This window comes from Siphateles boraxobius, unplaced genomic scaffold, assembly GCF_051911475.1.
Source record: "Siphateles boraxobius isolate OS27281-9 unplaced genomic scaffold, OSU_SipBor_1 248, whole genome shotgun sequence".
Classification (NCBI taxonomy): domain Eukaryota; kingdom Metazoa; phylum Chordata; class Actinopteri; order Cypriniformes; family Leuciscidae; genus Siphateles; species Siphateles boraxobius.
In genome coordinates, this window is record NW_027508864.1 from 212,501 (window position 1) to 230,000 (window position 17,500).

Here is a 17,500-nt window from a genome sequence, read left to right on the forward strand (position 1 = left end):
TTACGCCCCCCCCTAGGAAGAAGTAAACATTTTGCGCCCCCCAACTCTACGCCGCGACTGTAAATAGTATCATTTGTCTATAAAATTGTTATAAGTACACCTCTGCATAACATTGTATCCTTATTAACATTAAAGAAAACAAAAAATAAAGAAATATAGATCAACTTACAACAAAGAATAACTTTATTAACATTGTTTTTTAGTCTGTAACAGAAAAGATTTAAAGTGCATCAGTTTGCCTGAAATTTAAAAAAATATCAATCCTTATTTAAACTGTAAAAAATTTTTGACCATTTGATACTAAAAAATAAAATTAAATATAATCAATAAATAATAATAGATTCAAATTGATCAGCAACATTAACTCAGGAGCACAATATATAAAACACTTTGACCTATAAAACAAAAATGAATAAACCAATTTGTGCTCTTTTTTTTTACCAAAATGAGGAAGTCAGGATTAATAGCTACAATGAGCACGTTTTGCAGTGCACAGCTTTTCGAAGCGGGGTTTGAAGTATGATACTGCAACTCTCAACTCTCGTTTTATCAGCTCAATCGGCTTATCAGCGTGATTGGGGTGTAATGTCTAATATGTGACGGCTAGATTTATTTGGCTTCATGCTGTCCGCTGCCAACATTTTTAGACACAGTAAACATACCAGTCTTTCCTCGTCTCCCACCGTGGTCACAGTGAAGCCAAGCGCTACATACGCTTTGTCATATTTCCACGTCTTGGCTTTCGGGAGACTTACGTTTGTCTCTCTCCGACTTTCTTTTCATCCCTGTTAAATATTTTCCATGGTGTCTCTTAAGGGTTTGTTATATGCACTTCATAACTCCTGCTCTGTGCTGTGCTCTTTTTCGGCGCAAAAAAACCTACTCCCTGTGGCAAAAAAAGCATGTTCCCCGGGGTCAAACGCGCCCCCCCTGGCATCGCTCCGAGCCCCCCGAGGGGGGCGCGCCCCACTATTTGAGAAGCACTGCCTTAACCCAAGCGAGACGTACCGATCAGAAGGCGGAAGCTCTGACCCGTCAGGCTGGAGTTCACCAGAACCCCGCCCAGCTTCATCAGGTTACTGTAATAGATGTCATTGGGCCACTTCAGCCGCAGGTCCACGTCCTGCGCGCGCGCGCACACACACACACACACACACACACACACACACACACACACACACACACACACACACAGACATTCACATGAGGAACATCACAGGCAATCTGTCAAACGACAGCAATATTCTCTTTAACTACAGCAGAACACGAGTTAGAGCAGAAAGAGGAATGTGAGTCATGTGATTCGCTGTGTGTGTTCAGTACAGTGTTCATTTTGACAACAAAATTTTATTTAGTTTTTGTTATATTTTAATCATCTGAACTGTTTGTTTTAGTCGACTAAAATCTAATGGGTTTAGTTAAATTGTAATAGATTAATTCTCCAAAATGTCCAAAATTATGATCTACTCCTGGAGAAAACATCTATTAACCTGCGATACTGACACAGATTTACCAGCTGCACTTATTGCCAAAAGTTTTGGGACGTCTGCCTTTACATGCACATTAACTTTAATGACATCCCATTCCTGATCCGTAGAGTTTAATATGGAGTTGCTCCACCCTATAGCTACAACAGCTTCAACTCTTCTGTGAAGGCTTTCCACAAGGTTTAGGAGTGTGTTTATGGGAATGTTTGAGCATTCTTCTAGAAGTGCATTTGTGAGGTCCGGCACTGATGTTGGACGAGAAGCTCTCAGTCTCCGCTGTAATTCATCCCAAAGCTGTTCTATCAGGTTGAGTTCAGGACTCTGTGCAGCCAGTCCAGTTCCTCCATACCAAACTCCTCATCATGTGTTTATGGTCCTGCTTTGTGCACTGGAGCGCAGTCATGCTGGAACAGGAACATCCACAAACTCTTCACACAAAGTTGGGAGCATGGAATTGTCCAAAATGTCTTGGTATGCTGAAGCATTAAGAGTTCCTTTCACTGGAACTAACAACACCATAATCCCATAACCCCACACCATAATACCCCTCAGCCAAACAACCCCACACCATAACCCCCCTCCACCAAACAACCCCACACCATAATCCCCCTCCACCAAACAACCCCACACCATAATCCCCCCTCCACCAAACAACTCCACACCATAATCCCCCTCCACCAAACAACCCCACACCATAATCCCCCCTCCACCAAACAACTCCAGACCATAATCCCCCCTCCACCGAACAACCCCAAACCATAATCCCCCCTTCACCAAACAACTCCACACCATAATCCCCCCTCCACCAAACAACTCCACACCATAATCCCCCCTCCACCAAACAACTCTACACCATAACCCCCCCTTCACCAAACAACTCCACACCATAATCCCCCCTCCACCAAACAACTCCACACCATAATCCCCCCTCCACCAAACAACTCCACACCATAATCCCCCCTCCACCAAACAACCCCACACCCTAATCCCCCCTCCACCAAACAACTCCACACCATAATCCCCCCTCCACCAAACAACTCTACACCATAACCCCCCCTCCACCAAACAACTCCACACCATAATCCCCCTCCACCAAACAACCCCACACCATAATCCCCCTCCACCAAACCATAATATACTCCACCAAACAACCCCACACCATAATCCCCCCTCCACCAAACAACTCCACACCATAATCCACCTCCGCCAAAGAACTCCACACCATAATCCCCCCTCCACCAAACAACCCCACACCATAATCCCCCCTCCACCTAACAACTCCACACCATAATCCCCCTCCACCAAACTTTACACTTGGCACAATGCAGTCAGGCAAGTACCGTTCTCCTGGCAACCGCCAAACCCAGACTAGTCCATCGGATAGGCATAGGATCCCGCACACTACAGCTCAGGTGTAAAGGACATCATCTCTTCCCAAATCCCTCCCTAACGTCTTCCTCTCATTTTTATCCATTGATGAAAATGTGAATAGATTTTGGTCATAGTTTTTGTCATTCAAAACTGAATTTTATTTAGTTATCATACCGTTTTCTTCAGTGAAAAAATGTTGTAGACAAAAATAATAAATTATTTGTTAACGAAATGAACACTGGTTCAGTTCAGTGTGTGTGTGAGTGTGTTTGTGTGTGTGTGAGAACCTTGTATCTGGGCAGTGTGTGTGTGTGTGTGTGTGTGTGAGCACCTCGTATCTGGGAAGTGTGCGTGTGAGCACCTCGTATCCGGGCAGTGTGCGTGTACCTCGTATCCGGGCAGTGTGTGCGTGTGTGTGTGTGTGTGTGTGTGTGTGTGTGTGTGTGTGTGTGTGTGTGTGCGTGTGTGCGCGCGTGTGTGTACCTGGTATCCGGGCAGTGTGTGTGCGCTCGTGTGTGTGTGTACCTGGTATCCGGGCAGTGTGTGTGTGTGTGTTTGTTTGTGTCTGTGTGAGCACCTCGTATCCGGGCAGTGTTCTCACAGACTCCACCACAGCGAGGGCCACGAGGTGCTGCAGGAACGGGAGTCTCTGTCCGAGTCGAGAGTTCAGAGGAATCTGCAGGTGGAGAGAGATCATGGCGCAGCCCAGAGGACTCAACCACGCGTTCCCTCCGCGACCTGGACACACACACACACACACACACACACACACACACACACACACACACACACACACACACACACACACACACACACACACACACACACACACACACACACATCAACCATTAATGACTGACACGCTCATTCACATGTTAAACCAGAGTTAACGGCTGTCTGAGAGCTGATGGAAGCTGCTGACCTTTGCCCTGAGTCTGACGCGCTGCTATGGCGATTAACCCTTCCAGTGGCGACTGCGACACCACCCTGCAGGAGGAAGAGGAAACACACTCTGATCACACACACTGATCAGTCACACATTTACTGGAAACATTCAGCCGTCTCACTGTTTTCACTGGAGAACTCCACGCTTGCTGCACTGTAACTGACCTTTGACCCCTGTAGCCTATCAAACACCCCCACTAAAGACAACAGCTATACACTTAACCTGCACTCGAACAAACACACACACACACAGTAATTCCTACATAAACAGATGATTTTTTCACAGAAGTTCAGTAGTCACATCCGCTCTCAAATGTCAATCAAATCTCAGTCACAGGAGTGTGTGTGTGTTTGTGTGCGTTTGCTACATCTCGCCGTTCATCACTTTTCTCTTCTGAAGACTTCAGCAGCCTGACGAGTGTAAAGTGTTTCTCTAGTGTTACAGGCTCGGGAATCTGGGATCCGTGTGTCATTTAGAGCGAACACATTTACAGAAGAGCTTAAGCTGGTGCTGAAAGCCAAGACACACACACACACACACACACAGAGCTGCATTCAGATGCAAAGAGACGCCTCTCTGTAATCCAACTATTCAGTGCAGCACTGCATCATGGGACGCTGCTATCAGAGCCGCAGGAGGAACAGTGTTTCAGTGTCCATCACTCCTGTGCTGCAACCACATGCTAATCACACCTCAGGAGTGTGTTTTCTCAGAGAGTTTTAATTGAACGAGACGTTCTCACAAGTGTTAAGGGTAGACGTGGCTGAATCGTCATGAGCAGATGTAAGCACTCAGGAGAAGTTGTATGAGTTTGAACAGATGGGATCTTTTTATTTACCCCAATTAAGGCCAATGAAAGGCACTTAAAAAAATTAAATAAAAATCACAATCTTAATAAATAAAGTAAATTGACGGGAGTAAAAAAATAATCAAACTTTTACAGCAGTTTGGAAATTGATCTATACACAGGTCAATATACTTAGAGCATTGACAGACTTATGTCCTCTCACCCCACATTCTCTGAAAGAATGGACATACTAGGCTTTATAGGCCTGAAGGCACCCCTGGAATTGGAACATACCAACACCAGATTACAATACAGGGGTGGCTCAGATGAAAAGACCATAAATGCTTAAAAACAGCCGAAATGTTACCTCTATAAAACTAGAAAATTACAGAATATTACTTCTATAGTTCCAGCTAACAATTGGCAAGCCACAAGTCATTTTTAACAGCTAAAAATTAATAACTCAAACTCCGGGTCCCTTCCTGTTGAGCCGGAAATCCTAGCGTCATTTAAACCCCATAATTGCGGCAAATCTTCCTTTACACAAACAAAACGGAGACGGCAGTGAGACACAGAGACCAGTATGTCAAAGCTATGTGCCTCTTAAACTAAATAAACAGATACATAATTAATAAAGACATGTGTTGCGTGATTATTGTAACTGGTTATGACTGCAAAGTAAATGGCATGGTATTTTTTTTAAAACAGCAAGATATGTATTGATCGTAGCAGCTATAGCATATAAATCACCGTAGTATTAGATGTTAAAAGTGTGCACACAAACGCTATTAACAGAACACATTGACACGCTAGACAAACAAATACAGGCCACATTTGTACTCATTGTTTGTGCAATAGGTAGCACATCGCTGCCATGACGGTAGCTATGCGCCTAACCCCTTCTTGGTAGAAGGTGGCTGGGAGCTGCGGATGGCTTCCACCTTGCTGACCTGAGGACGTATAGTGCCGCAACCCAGGACATATCCCAAGTAGCACACTTCAGACTGGGCAAGCTGGCATTTGCTGGCATTCACTACAAGCCCGGCCTGCCGAATCCTTCGAAAGACATCACTGAGGTGTTGGAGATGTTCTTCCCATGACAAACTGTGAATGATAACATCATCGATATAAGCTGCGGCATGGTCCTCAGTGCCCCTCAGCACCTCATACATGAGACGCTGGAATGTTGCTGCTGCTTCGTGAAGGCCAAAGGGCATGACCTTAAACTGGCACAAGCCGGATGGAGCTTTGAAGGCAGACAGTTCCCGCGGTTGGGGGTTGAGTGGCACTTGCCAGTACCCTTTACACAAGTCTAATGTGGTGAGGAACTCATCCTTTCCCAGGCGCTCCACCAGCTCATCCACATGGGGCATAGGATATGGGTCAAATGCTGAGATGGAGCCCTCCTTCCTTTTTTGGCACCAGGACCACGGGACTGCACCACTCGCTGTGTGAAGCATCGCCATCACCTCCTGCTTCAGCGCGGGGATCAGTCGTGCTGGAACCCTGGTGGCGGTCTGCCGGATAGGGCCTAGAGAAGTCAGCCGGATGTCATGGGTGATGACGTCAGTTCGCCCTGGCTGATCTCGAAACAGGCCTTTTGGGATGATTCTTTAGGTCCTCCTGCTGTTCATTTGTCAAATGGGTAACAGAGGGTGTACGAGATGGCCCCGTGGTCTTAGAGGATAATTTTAAAGAAGCTGGAGAGAGGTTCAGTGTATCCCCAAATTGTGGTTTATTATGATGAAAAATGTAAAAAATATGTACATGGTCACATACTGAAATACAAACAAACGTAACGAAACAAAACTGCAACAATGTGCAAAAACGGCTACACCAAATAATTTGGTCCGATTTGCAACAGGGTCTCACCTTTGGCCTTAAACAAACTAAGACTGACTTGATAAGCTCTATAGCTCCCTATTTATATGGGCTAACTCCAACCTCGGCCTGTACCAAATGAACAAGCAGGTTCCAAACATACAATACATTATACACAAAAAAAAAAAAAATGAAACACTAAACATATTCACAAATAACACTGTGTAAACCCATGAGTACTTAACCACACACACAAGAAACATAACAAAAAAAATTTAAAGGAAAAATAGTTTAGCTGCTATTCCCCCTCCCCCGGACAAAACTACAAATGGATCAGTCCAATTAGGGCTATGCTAATGCTACAAAAACCTGTTTGAATCAGACAGATTGTTTGATGGTGCAGCATGAGACTAGAAGGCCAACAGCCAAAACAAAGTTTTCGGGGAATTCTTACAAGAAATAAAAGGTAATTCTGACTGCAATTAACTGGGTTGTGAAGTTTTCTTCTAAAAAGGAATAATTAAATTGAACAATGGGTTGGAGCAAACAGACAAATATATATATATATATATATATATATATATATATATATATATCAAACTCACTTCAAATAGGGAAAACAATTACACAACACCATTCTGATTTGAAAGATGGTAAATGCCGGCATAATCAGGTAGTGATGTGTGCATGTGTGTCAAGTCCATGTAATTCATTTTCGGTCACCAAGCTTAGCTTGTGACAGAGGGGTACGTTGACTCGCCACCCCCAGTAGGAAAGTACTGCTCCGACGGCTCTTCTTCCTCTTCCACGGTTCGCGACCACAGCTGGTCTTGGATCAAAGACGGTCGGTCAATCCATTGTTTTAAAAGGTTCACGTGGAAGATCTGTTTGGAGCGACGTCTGTCTGGCCTTGCCACTTCGCCAGCAACGTTCTTTCTGATGATGGCAACAGCAGTAGCACTTTCTGTCCGGACATAAAGGTGTGACTGCGTGCGGTCCGGTCATACCACGTTTTCTGCCTCGTTTGGGCCTGGGCCAGGTGTTGTTGGGCCCGGGAGCTCAGCTGGTCCAACTTCTCCTGCATTTTCAAAACATAACTCACAATGTTGGTTGGTTGGTGAGGAGCGTCCCACTCCCAACTCTCTCGGAGAATGTCAAGTGGGCCTCTCACTTCCCGTCCGAACAAGAGTTCGAAGGGGGAGAACCCGGTGGATGCCTGCGGTACTTCTCTGTAGGCAAACAATAGGTAAGGAAGCCACTGGTCCCAGTCAGCTCCTGATTCCGACACGAACTTCCGCAGCATCGATTTCAGAGTCTGATTGAATCTCTCAACCATGCCGTCGGTCTGCGGGTGGTAGGGTGTGGTTTTAATTCCCCGAATCCCTAACAGGGAGTACACCTGTCTCAATGCCTTGCTGGTGAAGTTACTTCCCTGATCGGTTAAGATTTCTTTGGGGACACCCACACGGTAGAAAAGTTGAATTAAACTATTGGCCACTTGCCTTGCCTTAGTATTTCTGAGGGGGAATGCTTCAGGGTAACGTGTTGCGTAATGGCAAATTACCAAGATATAGCGGTGCCTTGCCCTACTCCTCTCTAAGGGATCAACTACATCCATGGCAATGCGACTAAAAGGTGTATCAATAATTGGGAAACTGATGAGGGGAGCTTTTAAGCCCCCTTTGGAGCGGGCAGATACCTGGCATTCTGGACAAGACCTAGAGTACTCTGCTATGTCCTTGTTGACACCTGGCCAATAAAATCTTTGCAGGATTCTCTTCTCCGTCTTCTCCCGGCCTAGATGTCCTGACCACAGAATACTATGACCTAGGTGTAACACTTTGGCTCTAAGAGTCTTAGGGACTACTAACTGCTCTGTGTCTGCACTCACTCAATACAGTTTCTCATTATTGATAACAAAACACCTGTCACCCTCCCTCATGGCATCTCTAGCCTCATCAACGGTCTTAACAGAAGAAAAGCAAGCGCTAAGTGTGGGGTTTTCCTTTTGAAGCTTCTTGAATTCTTCATCCAAGACTTTCATGTCCTCTAGTTGTGGGAAGGACATACTTTCCTGCACCACAGTACCTGCCACCTTTGCTCTACGCCTCTCTGCTTTGGACTTTTTATGTTTGTCGCCAGGACAACCCTCAAATGGTAACTCTGACCAAACATTGGAGTCTATTTTGGTATTGGCCTGTGCTTTAGTTGTAACATAAGCACTGACTGTGTTAACACTTTGCAATAGCTCTGTAAGAACTGGCACATCCTGGCCTAAAATCACTGGATAAGGGCATTTATCCAAAATCCCTATGGTTAACAAATATTTTTGGCCATTAATATCTATGAGAACCTCACTGGTCTAGTGCTCAGACTCATCACCATGGATGCAGCGGACCCTCACTTTGCCAACGGGCTGGAAATCAGACCTCAAACAAGATTGACGAACAGAAGACTGACTACTTCCTGAGTCAACTAAACCCTGGACTATCTTTGCACTTATCTTCACCGGGACAGTAACATCAGAAGACACACAAGGTAAGTGCTTGCTAGAGCCAAGTAGGTAACAGCCTGGAATCAGACACTTTCTTCAGGTGTCCAATTGGGCCTAATATGACCTTGCTGACCACAACCGTGACATATAGGTACTCTAGGTGTTCCAGCTGGAGTGGACTAACATTGGGGTTATAGGGGCTGTTAGATGGTCTAAATACACGACTGCTACCACCCGCAGACCTACCAGAGGCTGTCTTCTCTGGCTCTCTCTGGGCTGTTTGGTAGGGTCTTCTCCAGTCCTGTTGTCGTGGACCCAGGTGATAGCCTCTTCTGGATTGTCTGGCAGCCATGAAGGTCTCCACCAGATCTGCTGCTTGCGCCGACAAACCCGGGGTGCGTTCTTTCACCCATACTTGAAGCTCAAGGTACAGCATGCCCAGGAACTGCTCCAGCACGATTTGGTCGCAAACCTGGTCCCTGGTTCGCGTCTCTGGAACTAGCCACTTCATCAGGTCGTTTAGCCGTCTCACCCTCCTTGATAGATTTGGAGCGCAAACACTTTTTTTTCCAGTAATAAACAAACATTGTTAAGTTGTTTTGATTGATACTGTGAAGCAGCTTTGATACAATCTGTATTGTGAAAAGCGCTATATAAATATATTTGACTTGACTTGACTGGCGGTAAGTCTCGGCGCTGATGTTGAACTTATTGAAAATGGCTTGCTTCACTTTCATGTAATCCTGACTTTCCTAAACACACATGGCTACATAGGCAGATCTGGCCTTACCATTCAACAAGGGCACAAGGTACAATGCCCAAGTCTCATGGGGCCACTGACTTGCTGCTGCGAGCCTTTCGAAGGTGGTCAAATAGTGCTCAATATCTTCGTCCTCTTCATACAAGGACATCCTAGGGGGTGTCCACCCCCGCTGGAGATTAAGAGGTGTGGCAAGGCCGAGGGCAGTGGAGTTGAGGGAGCTCTGCATCCCTGGTGCTGGGTGCTGATCTGGATGTGGCTGAGGAGTTGGTACATCCAGAAAAGGCATTTTGAGTGGATCAAAGGCTGTCGAAGGGCGGGAGCTGGGCGGGTCCATCTGTTGCAGTCTGGCGAGTGGCTGCCTCGTCGCCTGCGTTAATGCTGGATCGCCTCTCACCAGTTGCTGTAGTTGCTTGAGTTGGTGCTCCATACCTTTCCATCTCCGCTCTTGCCGAAGCGCCTCTGCCTCTATCTGGTCCTGCTGGTGCCGCTGAGACTCCACCATCGTTCTTACCATCCTCTACAAGCGATCTATCCTGTCTTCGACCACCGGAGTGGGATGATTGGATGACTCTGTGGACTTAGGCCTAGTACCCATAGCTGAGCCATCTCTAGGGGGTGCCGTACCTCTGCCTTGATTGTCCATCTTAACTCCCCGAGTGCTGCTCGGACACTGTTTACCCGGAAACCGCTGCCACCAAATGTTAAGGGTAGACGTGGCTGAATCGTCATGAGCAGATGTAAGCACTCAGGAGAAGTTGTATGAGTTTGAACATATGGGATCTTTTTATTTACCCCAATTAAGGCCAATGAAAGGCACTTTAAAAAAAAAATCACAATCTTAATAAAGTAAATTGACATGAGATCAAACTTTTACAGCAGTTTGGAAATTGACCTTTACACAAGTCTATATACTTAGAGCATTGACAGACTTATGTCCTCTCACCCCACATTCTCTGAAAGAATGGACATACTAGGCTTTATAGGCCTGAAGGCACCCCTGGAATTGGAACATACCAGCACCAGATTACAATACAGAGGTGGCTCATATGAAAAGACCATAAATGCTTAAAAACAGCCGAAATGTTACCTCTATAAAACTAGAAAATTACAGAATATTACTTCCATAGTTCCAGCTAACAATTGGCAAGCAACAAGTCATATTTAACAAAAATTCATAATTCAAACTCCGGGTCCCTTCCTGTTGAGCCGGAAATCCTAGCGTAATTTAAACCCCACAATTGCGGCAAATCTTCCTTTACACAAACAAAACGGAGATGCCAGTGAGACACAGAGACCAGTATGTCAAAGCTATGTGCCTCTTAAACTAAATAAACAGATACATAATTAATAAAGACATGTGTTGCATGATTATTGTAACTGGTTATGACTGCGAAGTAAATGGCATGGTATTTTATTAAAAACAGCAAGATATGTATTGATCGTAGCAGCTATAGCATATAAATCACCGTAGTATTAGATGTTAAAAGTGTGCACACAAACGCTACGGGATAACTGTAGAGTTTTGTGGTGAAAGGCTAGGTTAACCGCTGATTTGAAACCGTATGAGGATTAACAGAACACATTGACACGCTAGACAAACAAATACAGGCCATATTTGTACTCAGTGTTTGTGAAATAGGTAGCGCATCGCTGCCATGACGGTAGCTATGCGCCACGTCACAACAAGAAACGAGGAAAAACAACAGAAACAGAAACCCAGCGGTCTAAGGCGTCACACACACACACAGAACTACTAAACAAACACACGCCAGCAGAACTACTGAACACACACCAGCAGACCTACTGAACACACACCAGCAGAGCTACTGAACACACACCAGCAGAACTACTGAACACACACCAGCAGACCTACTGAACACACACCAGCAGACCTACTGAACACACACCAGCCGAACTACTGAACACACACCAGCAGAGCTACTGAACACACACCAGCAGACCTACTGAACACACACCAGCAGACCTACTGAACACACACCAGCAGAACTACTGAACACACACCAGCAGACCTACTGAACACACACCAGCAGACCTACTGAACACACACCAGCCGAACTACTGAACACACACCAGCAGAGCTACTGAACACACACCAGCAGACCTACTGAACACACACCAGCAGACCTACTGAACACACACCAGCACAACTACTGAACACACACCAGCACAACTACTGAACACACAGCAGCAGAGCTACTGAACACACAGCAGCAGAGCTACTGAACACACAGCAGCAGAGTTACTGAACACACACCAGCAGACCTACTGAACACACACCAGCAGAGCTACTGAACACACACCAGCAGAACTACTGAACACACACCAGCACAACTACTGAACACACACCAGCACAACTACTGAACACACACCAGCAGAACTACTGAACACACACCAGCACAACTACTGAACACACACCAGCAGAGCTACTGAACACACACCAGCAGAGCTACTGAACACACACCAGCAGAACTACTGAACACACACCAGCAGAGCTACTGAACACACACCAGCAGAGCTACTGAACACACACCAGCAGAGCTACTGAACACACACCAGCAGAGCTACTGAACACACACCAGCACAACTACTGAACACACACCAGCAGAACTACTGAACACACAGCAGCAGAGCTACTGAACACACAGCAACAGAGCTACTGAACACACACCAGCAGACCTACTGAACACACACCAGCAGAGCTACTGAACACACACCAGCAGAGCTACTGAACACACACCAGCAGACCTACTGAACACACACCAGCAGAGCTACTGAACACACACCAGCAGAGCTACTGAACACACACCAGCAGACCTACTGAACACACACCAGCAGAGCTACTGAACACACACCAGCAGAGCTACTGAACACACACCAGCAGAACTACTGAACACACACCAGCAGACCTACTGAACACACACCAGCAGACCTACTGAACACACACCAGCAGACCTACTGAACACACACCAGCAGACCTACTGAACACACACCAGCACAACTACTGAACACACACCAGCACAACTACTGAACACACAGCAGCAGAGCTACTGAACACACAGCAGCAGAGCTACTGAACACACAGCAGCAGAGCTACTGAACACACACCAGCAGAGCTACTGAACACACACCAGCAGAACTACTGAACACACACCAGCAGACCTACTGAACACACACCAGCAGACCTACTGAACACACACCAGCCGAACTACTGAACACACACCAGCAGAGCTACTGAACACACACCAGCAGACCTACTGAACACACACCAGCAGACCTACTGAACACACACCAGCAGAACTACTGAACACACACCAGCAGACCTACTGAACACACACCAGCAGACCTACTGAACACACACCAGCCGAACTACTGAACACACACCAGCAGAGCTACTGAACACACACCAGCAGACCTACTGAACACACACCAGCAGACCTACTGAACACACACCAGCAGAACTACTGAACACACACCAGCAGACCTACTGAACACACACCAGCAGACCTACTGAACACACACCAGCCGAACTACTGAACACACACCAGCAGAGCTACTGAACACACACCAGCAGACCTACTGAACACACACCAGCAGACCTACTGAACACACACCAGCACAACTACTGAACACACATCAGCACAACTACTGAACACACAGCAGCAGAGCTACTGAACACACACCAGCAGAACTACTGAACACACACCAGCAGAGCTACTGAACACACACCAGCAGAGCTACTGAACACACACCAGCAGAGCTACTGAACACACACCAGCAGAGCTACTGAACACACACCAGCAGAGCTACTGAACACACACCAGCACAACTACTGAACACACACCAGCAGAGCTACTGAACACACAGCAGCAGAGCTACTGAACACACAGCAGCAGAGCTACTGAACACACAGCAGCAGAGCTACTGAACACACACCAGCAGACCTACTGAACACACACCAGCAGAGCTACTGAACACACACCAGCAGAGCTACTGAACACACACCAGCAGAGCTACTGAACACACACCAGCAGAGCTACTGAACACACACCAGCAGAGCTACTGAACACACACCAGCAGACCTACTGAACACACACCAGCAGAGCTACTGAACACACACCAGCAGAGCTACTGAACACACACCAGCAGAACTACTGAACACACACCAGCAGACCTACTGAACACACACCAGCAGACCTACTGAACACACACCAGCAGACCTACTGAACACACACCAGCAGACCTACTGAACACACACCAGCACAACTACTGAACACACACCAGCACAACTACTGAACACACAGCAGCAGAGCTACTGAACACACAGCAGCAGAGCTACTGAACACACACCAGCAGAGCTACTGAACACACACCAGCAGAACTACTGAACACACACCAGCAGACCTACTGAACACACACCAGCAGACCTACTGAACACACACCAGCCGAACTACTGAACACACACCAGCAGAGCTACTGAACACACACCAGCAGACCTACTGAACACACACCAGCAGACCTACTGAACACACACCAGCAGAACTACTGAACACACACCAGCAGACCTACTGAACACACACCAGCAGACCTACTGAACACACACCAGCCGAACTACTGAACACACACCAGCCGAGCTACTGAACACACACCAGCAGACCTACTGAACACACACCAGCAGACCTACTGAACACACACCAGCAGAACTACTGAACACACACCAGCAGACCTACTGAACACACACCAGCAGACCTACTGAACACACACCAGCCGAACTACTGAACACACACCAGCAGAGCTACTGAACACACACCAGCAGACCTACTGAACACACACCAGCAGACCTACTGAACACACACCAGCACAACTACTGAACACACACCAGCACAACTACTGAACACACAGCAGCAGAGCTACTGAACACACAGCAGCAGAGCTACTGAACACACAGCAGCAGAGCTACTGAACACACACCAGCAGACCTACTGAACACACACCAGCAGAGCTACTGAACACACACCAGCAGAACTACTGAACACACACCAGCAGACCTACTGAACACACACCAGCAGACCTACTGAACACACACCAGCCGAACTACTGAACACACACCAGCAGAGCTACTGAACACACACCAGCAGACCTACTGAACACACACCAGCAGACCTACCAGCAGACCTACTGAACACACACCAGCAGACCTACTGAACACACACCAGCAGACCTACTGAACACACACCAGCAGAGCTACTGAACACACACCAGCAGAACTACTGAACACACACCAGCAGAGCTACTGAACACACACCAGCAGAGCTACTGAACACACACCAGCAGAGCTACTGAACACACACCAGCAGAACTACTGAACACACACCAGCAGACCTACTGAACACACACCAGCAGACCTACTGAACACACACCAGCAGACCTACTGAACACACACCAGCAGAACTACTGAACACACACCAGCAGAGCTACTGAACACACACCAGCAGAACTACTGAACACACACCAGCAGAACTACTGAACACACACCAGCAGAACTACTGAACACACACCAGCAGAACTACTGAACACACACCAGCAGAACTACTTAACACACACCAGCAGCGCTACTGAACACACACCAGCAGAGCTACTGAACACACACCAGCAGAGCTACTGAACACACACCAGCAGAACTACTGAACACACACCAGCAGACCTACTGAGCACACACCAGCAGACCTACTGAACACACACCAGCAGACCTACTGAACACACACCAGCAGACCTACTGAACACACACCAGCAGACCTACTGAACACACACCAGCAGAACTACTGAACACACACCAGCAGAACTACTGAACACACACCAGCAGACCTACTGAACACACACCAGCAGACCTACTGAACACACACCAGCAGACCTACTGAACACACACCAGCAGAACTACTGAACACACACCAGCAGAACTACTGAACACACACCAGCAGAACTACTGAACACACACCAGCAGAACTACTTAACACACACCAGCAGCGCTACTGAACACACACCAGCAGAACTACTGAAAACACACCAGCAGAACTACTGAACACACACCAGCAGAACTACTGAACACACACCAGCAGAACTACTGAACACACACCAGCAGACCTACTGAACACACACCAGCAGAGCTACTGAACACACACCAGCAGAACTACTGAACACGCTTGTTCAGTATGCTTGTTCACGTTTTCTATGCTTGTGTGTCGTAAACCTTTCAATGTGTATAAAATTCATATAAAAGCCACACAGACCTGATTTATACCTTTTCATTCTATCAAAAAATCACTTAAATGGAAACACACACACACACACACTCTCTCTCACACACACACTGTCAGTGTGTGTGTGCGTGCGTGTGAGAGAGCTGAACACCCACCGAAGATCTGCAGTCATTTTCCTGTAGTGTTTTACACATCTGATCGTCACTCTGGCTCGTTTTTTTCCTGTGTGTGTTCAGTACTTCTGCTGGTGTGTGTTCAGTAGTACTGCTGGTGTGTGTTCAGTAGTTCTGCTGGTGTGTGTTCAGTAGTACACCAGCAGAACTACTGAACACACACCAGCAGTACTACTGAACACACACCAGCAGAAGTACTGAACACACACCAGCAGAACTACTGAACACACACCAGCAGAGCTACTGAACACACACCAGCAGACCTACTGAACACACACCAGCAGACCTACTGAACACACACCAGCAGACCTACTGAACACACACCAGCAGAACTACTGAACACACACCAGCAGTACTACTGAACACACACCAGCAGAAGTACTGAACACACACCAGCAGAAGTACTGAACACACACCAGCAGAACTACTGAACACACACCAGCAGACCTACTGAACACACACCAGCAGAACTACTGAACACACACCAGCAGAACTACGGAACACACACCAGCAGTACTACTGAACACACACCAGCAGAAGTACTGAACACACACCAGCAGAAGTACTGAACACACACCAGCAGAACTACTGAACACACACCAGCAGAACTACTGAACACACACCAGCAGAACTACTGAACACACACCAGCAGTACTACTGAACACACACCAGCAGAAGTACTGAACACACAAAGGAAAAAAACGAGCCAGAGTGACGATCAGATGTGTAAAACACTACAGGAAAATGACTGCAGATCTTCGGTGGGTGTTCAGCTCTCTCACACGCACGCACACACACACTGACAGTGTGTGTGTGAGAGAGAGTGTGTGTGTGTGTTTCCATTTAAGTGATTTTTTGATAGAATGAAAAGGTATAAATCAGGTCTGTGTGGCTTTTATATGAATTTTATACACATTGAAAGGTTTACGACACACAAGCATAGAAAACACACTGCGCCAACAATAAAACAACAATCACCAAGATCAGGGACATTAACACTTGTCTGAAGCAGAAGTACTGAACACACACCAGCAGAACTACTGAACACACACCAGCAGAGCTACTGAACACACACCAGCAGACCTACTGAACACACACCAGCAGACCTACTGAACACACACCAGCAGACCTACTGAACACACACCAGCAGAACTACTGAACACACACCAGCAGTACTACTGAACACACACCAGCAGAAGTACTGAACACACACCAGCAGAAGTACTGAACACACACCAGCAGAACTACTGAACACACACCAGCAGACCTACTGAACACACACCAGCGGAACTACTGAACACACACCAGCAGAACTACTGAACACACACCAGCAGTACTGCTGAACACACACCAGCAGAAGTACTGAACACACACCAGCAGAAG

The 17,500-nt window shown here is 46.8% G+C and overlaps 1 protein-coding gene across 2 annotated transcripts in view; it reads right to left on the minus strand.

Moving 5' to 3' along the window:
• hlcs (holocarboxylase synthetase (biotin-(proprionyl-CoA-carboxylase (ATP-hydrolysing)) ligase)) overlaps positions 1–17,500 on the minus strand; it is a 64,243-nt gene that overhangs the window by 3,063 nt on the left and 43,680 nt on the right. Inside the window, exons 7-9 of one of the 2 annotated variants that reach the window (XM_077241935.1) lie at positions 3,781–3,845; positions 3,436–3,596; positions 1,009–1,123 (exon numbers count right to left, since the gene is read on the minus strand). The exons of the other annotated variant lie outside the window; for it this stretch is intronic. Coding sequence (XP_077098050.1) covers positions 1,009–1,123; positions 3,436–3,596; positions 3,781–3,845 — 341 coding nt within the window. The remainder of the gene's footprint in view (positions 1–1,008; positions 1,124–3,435; positions 3,597–3,780; positions 3,846–17,500) is intronic. 2 annotated transcript variants of the gene reach the window in all.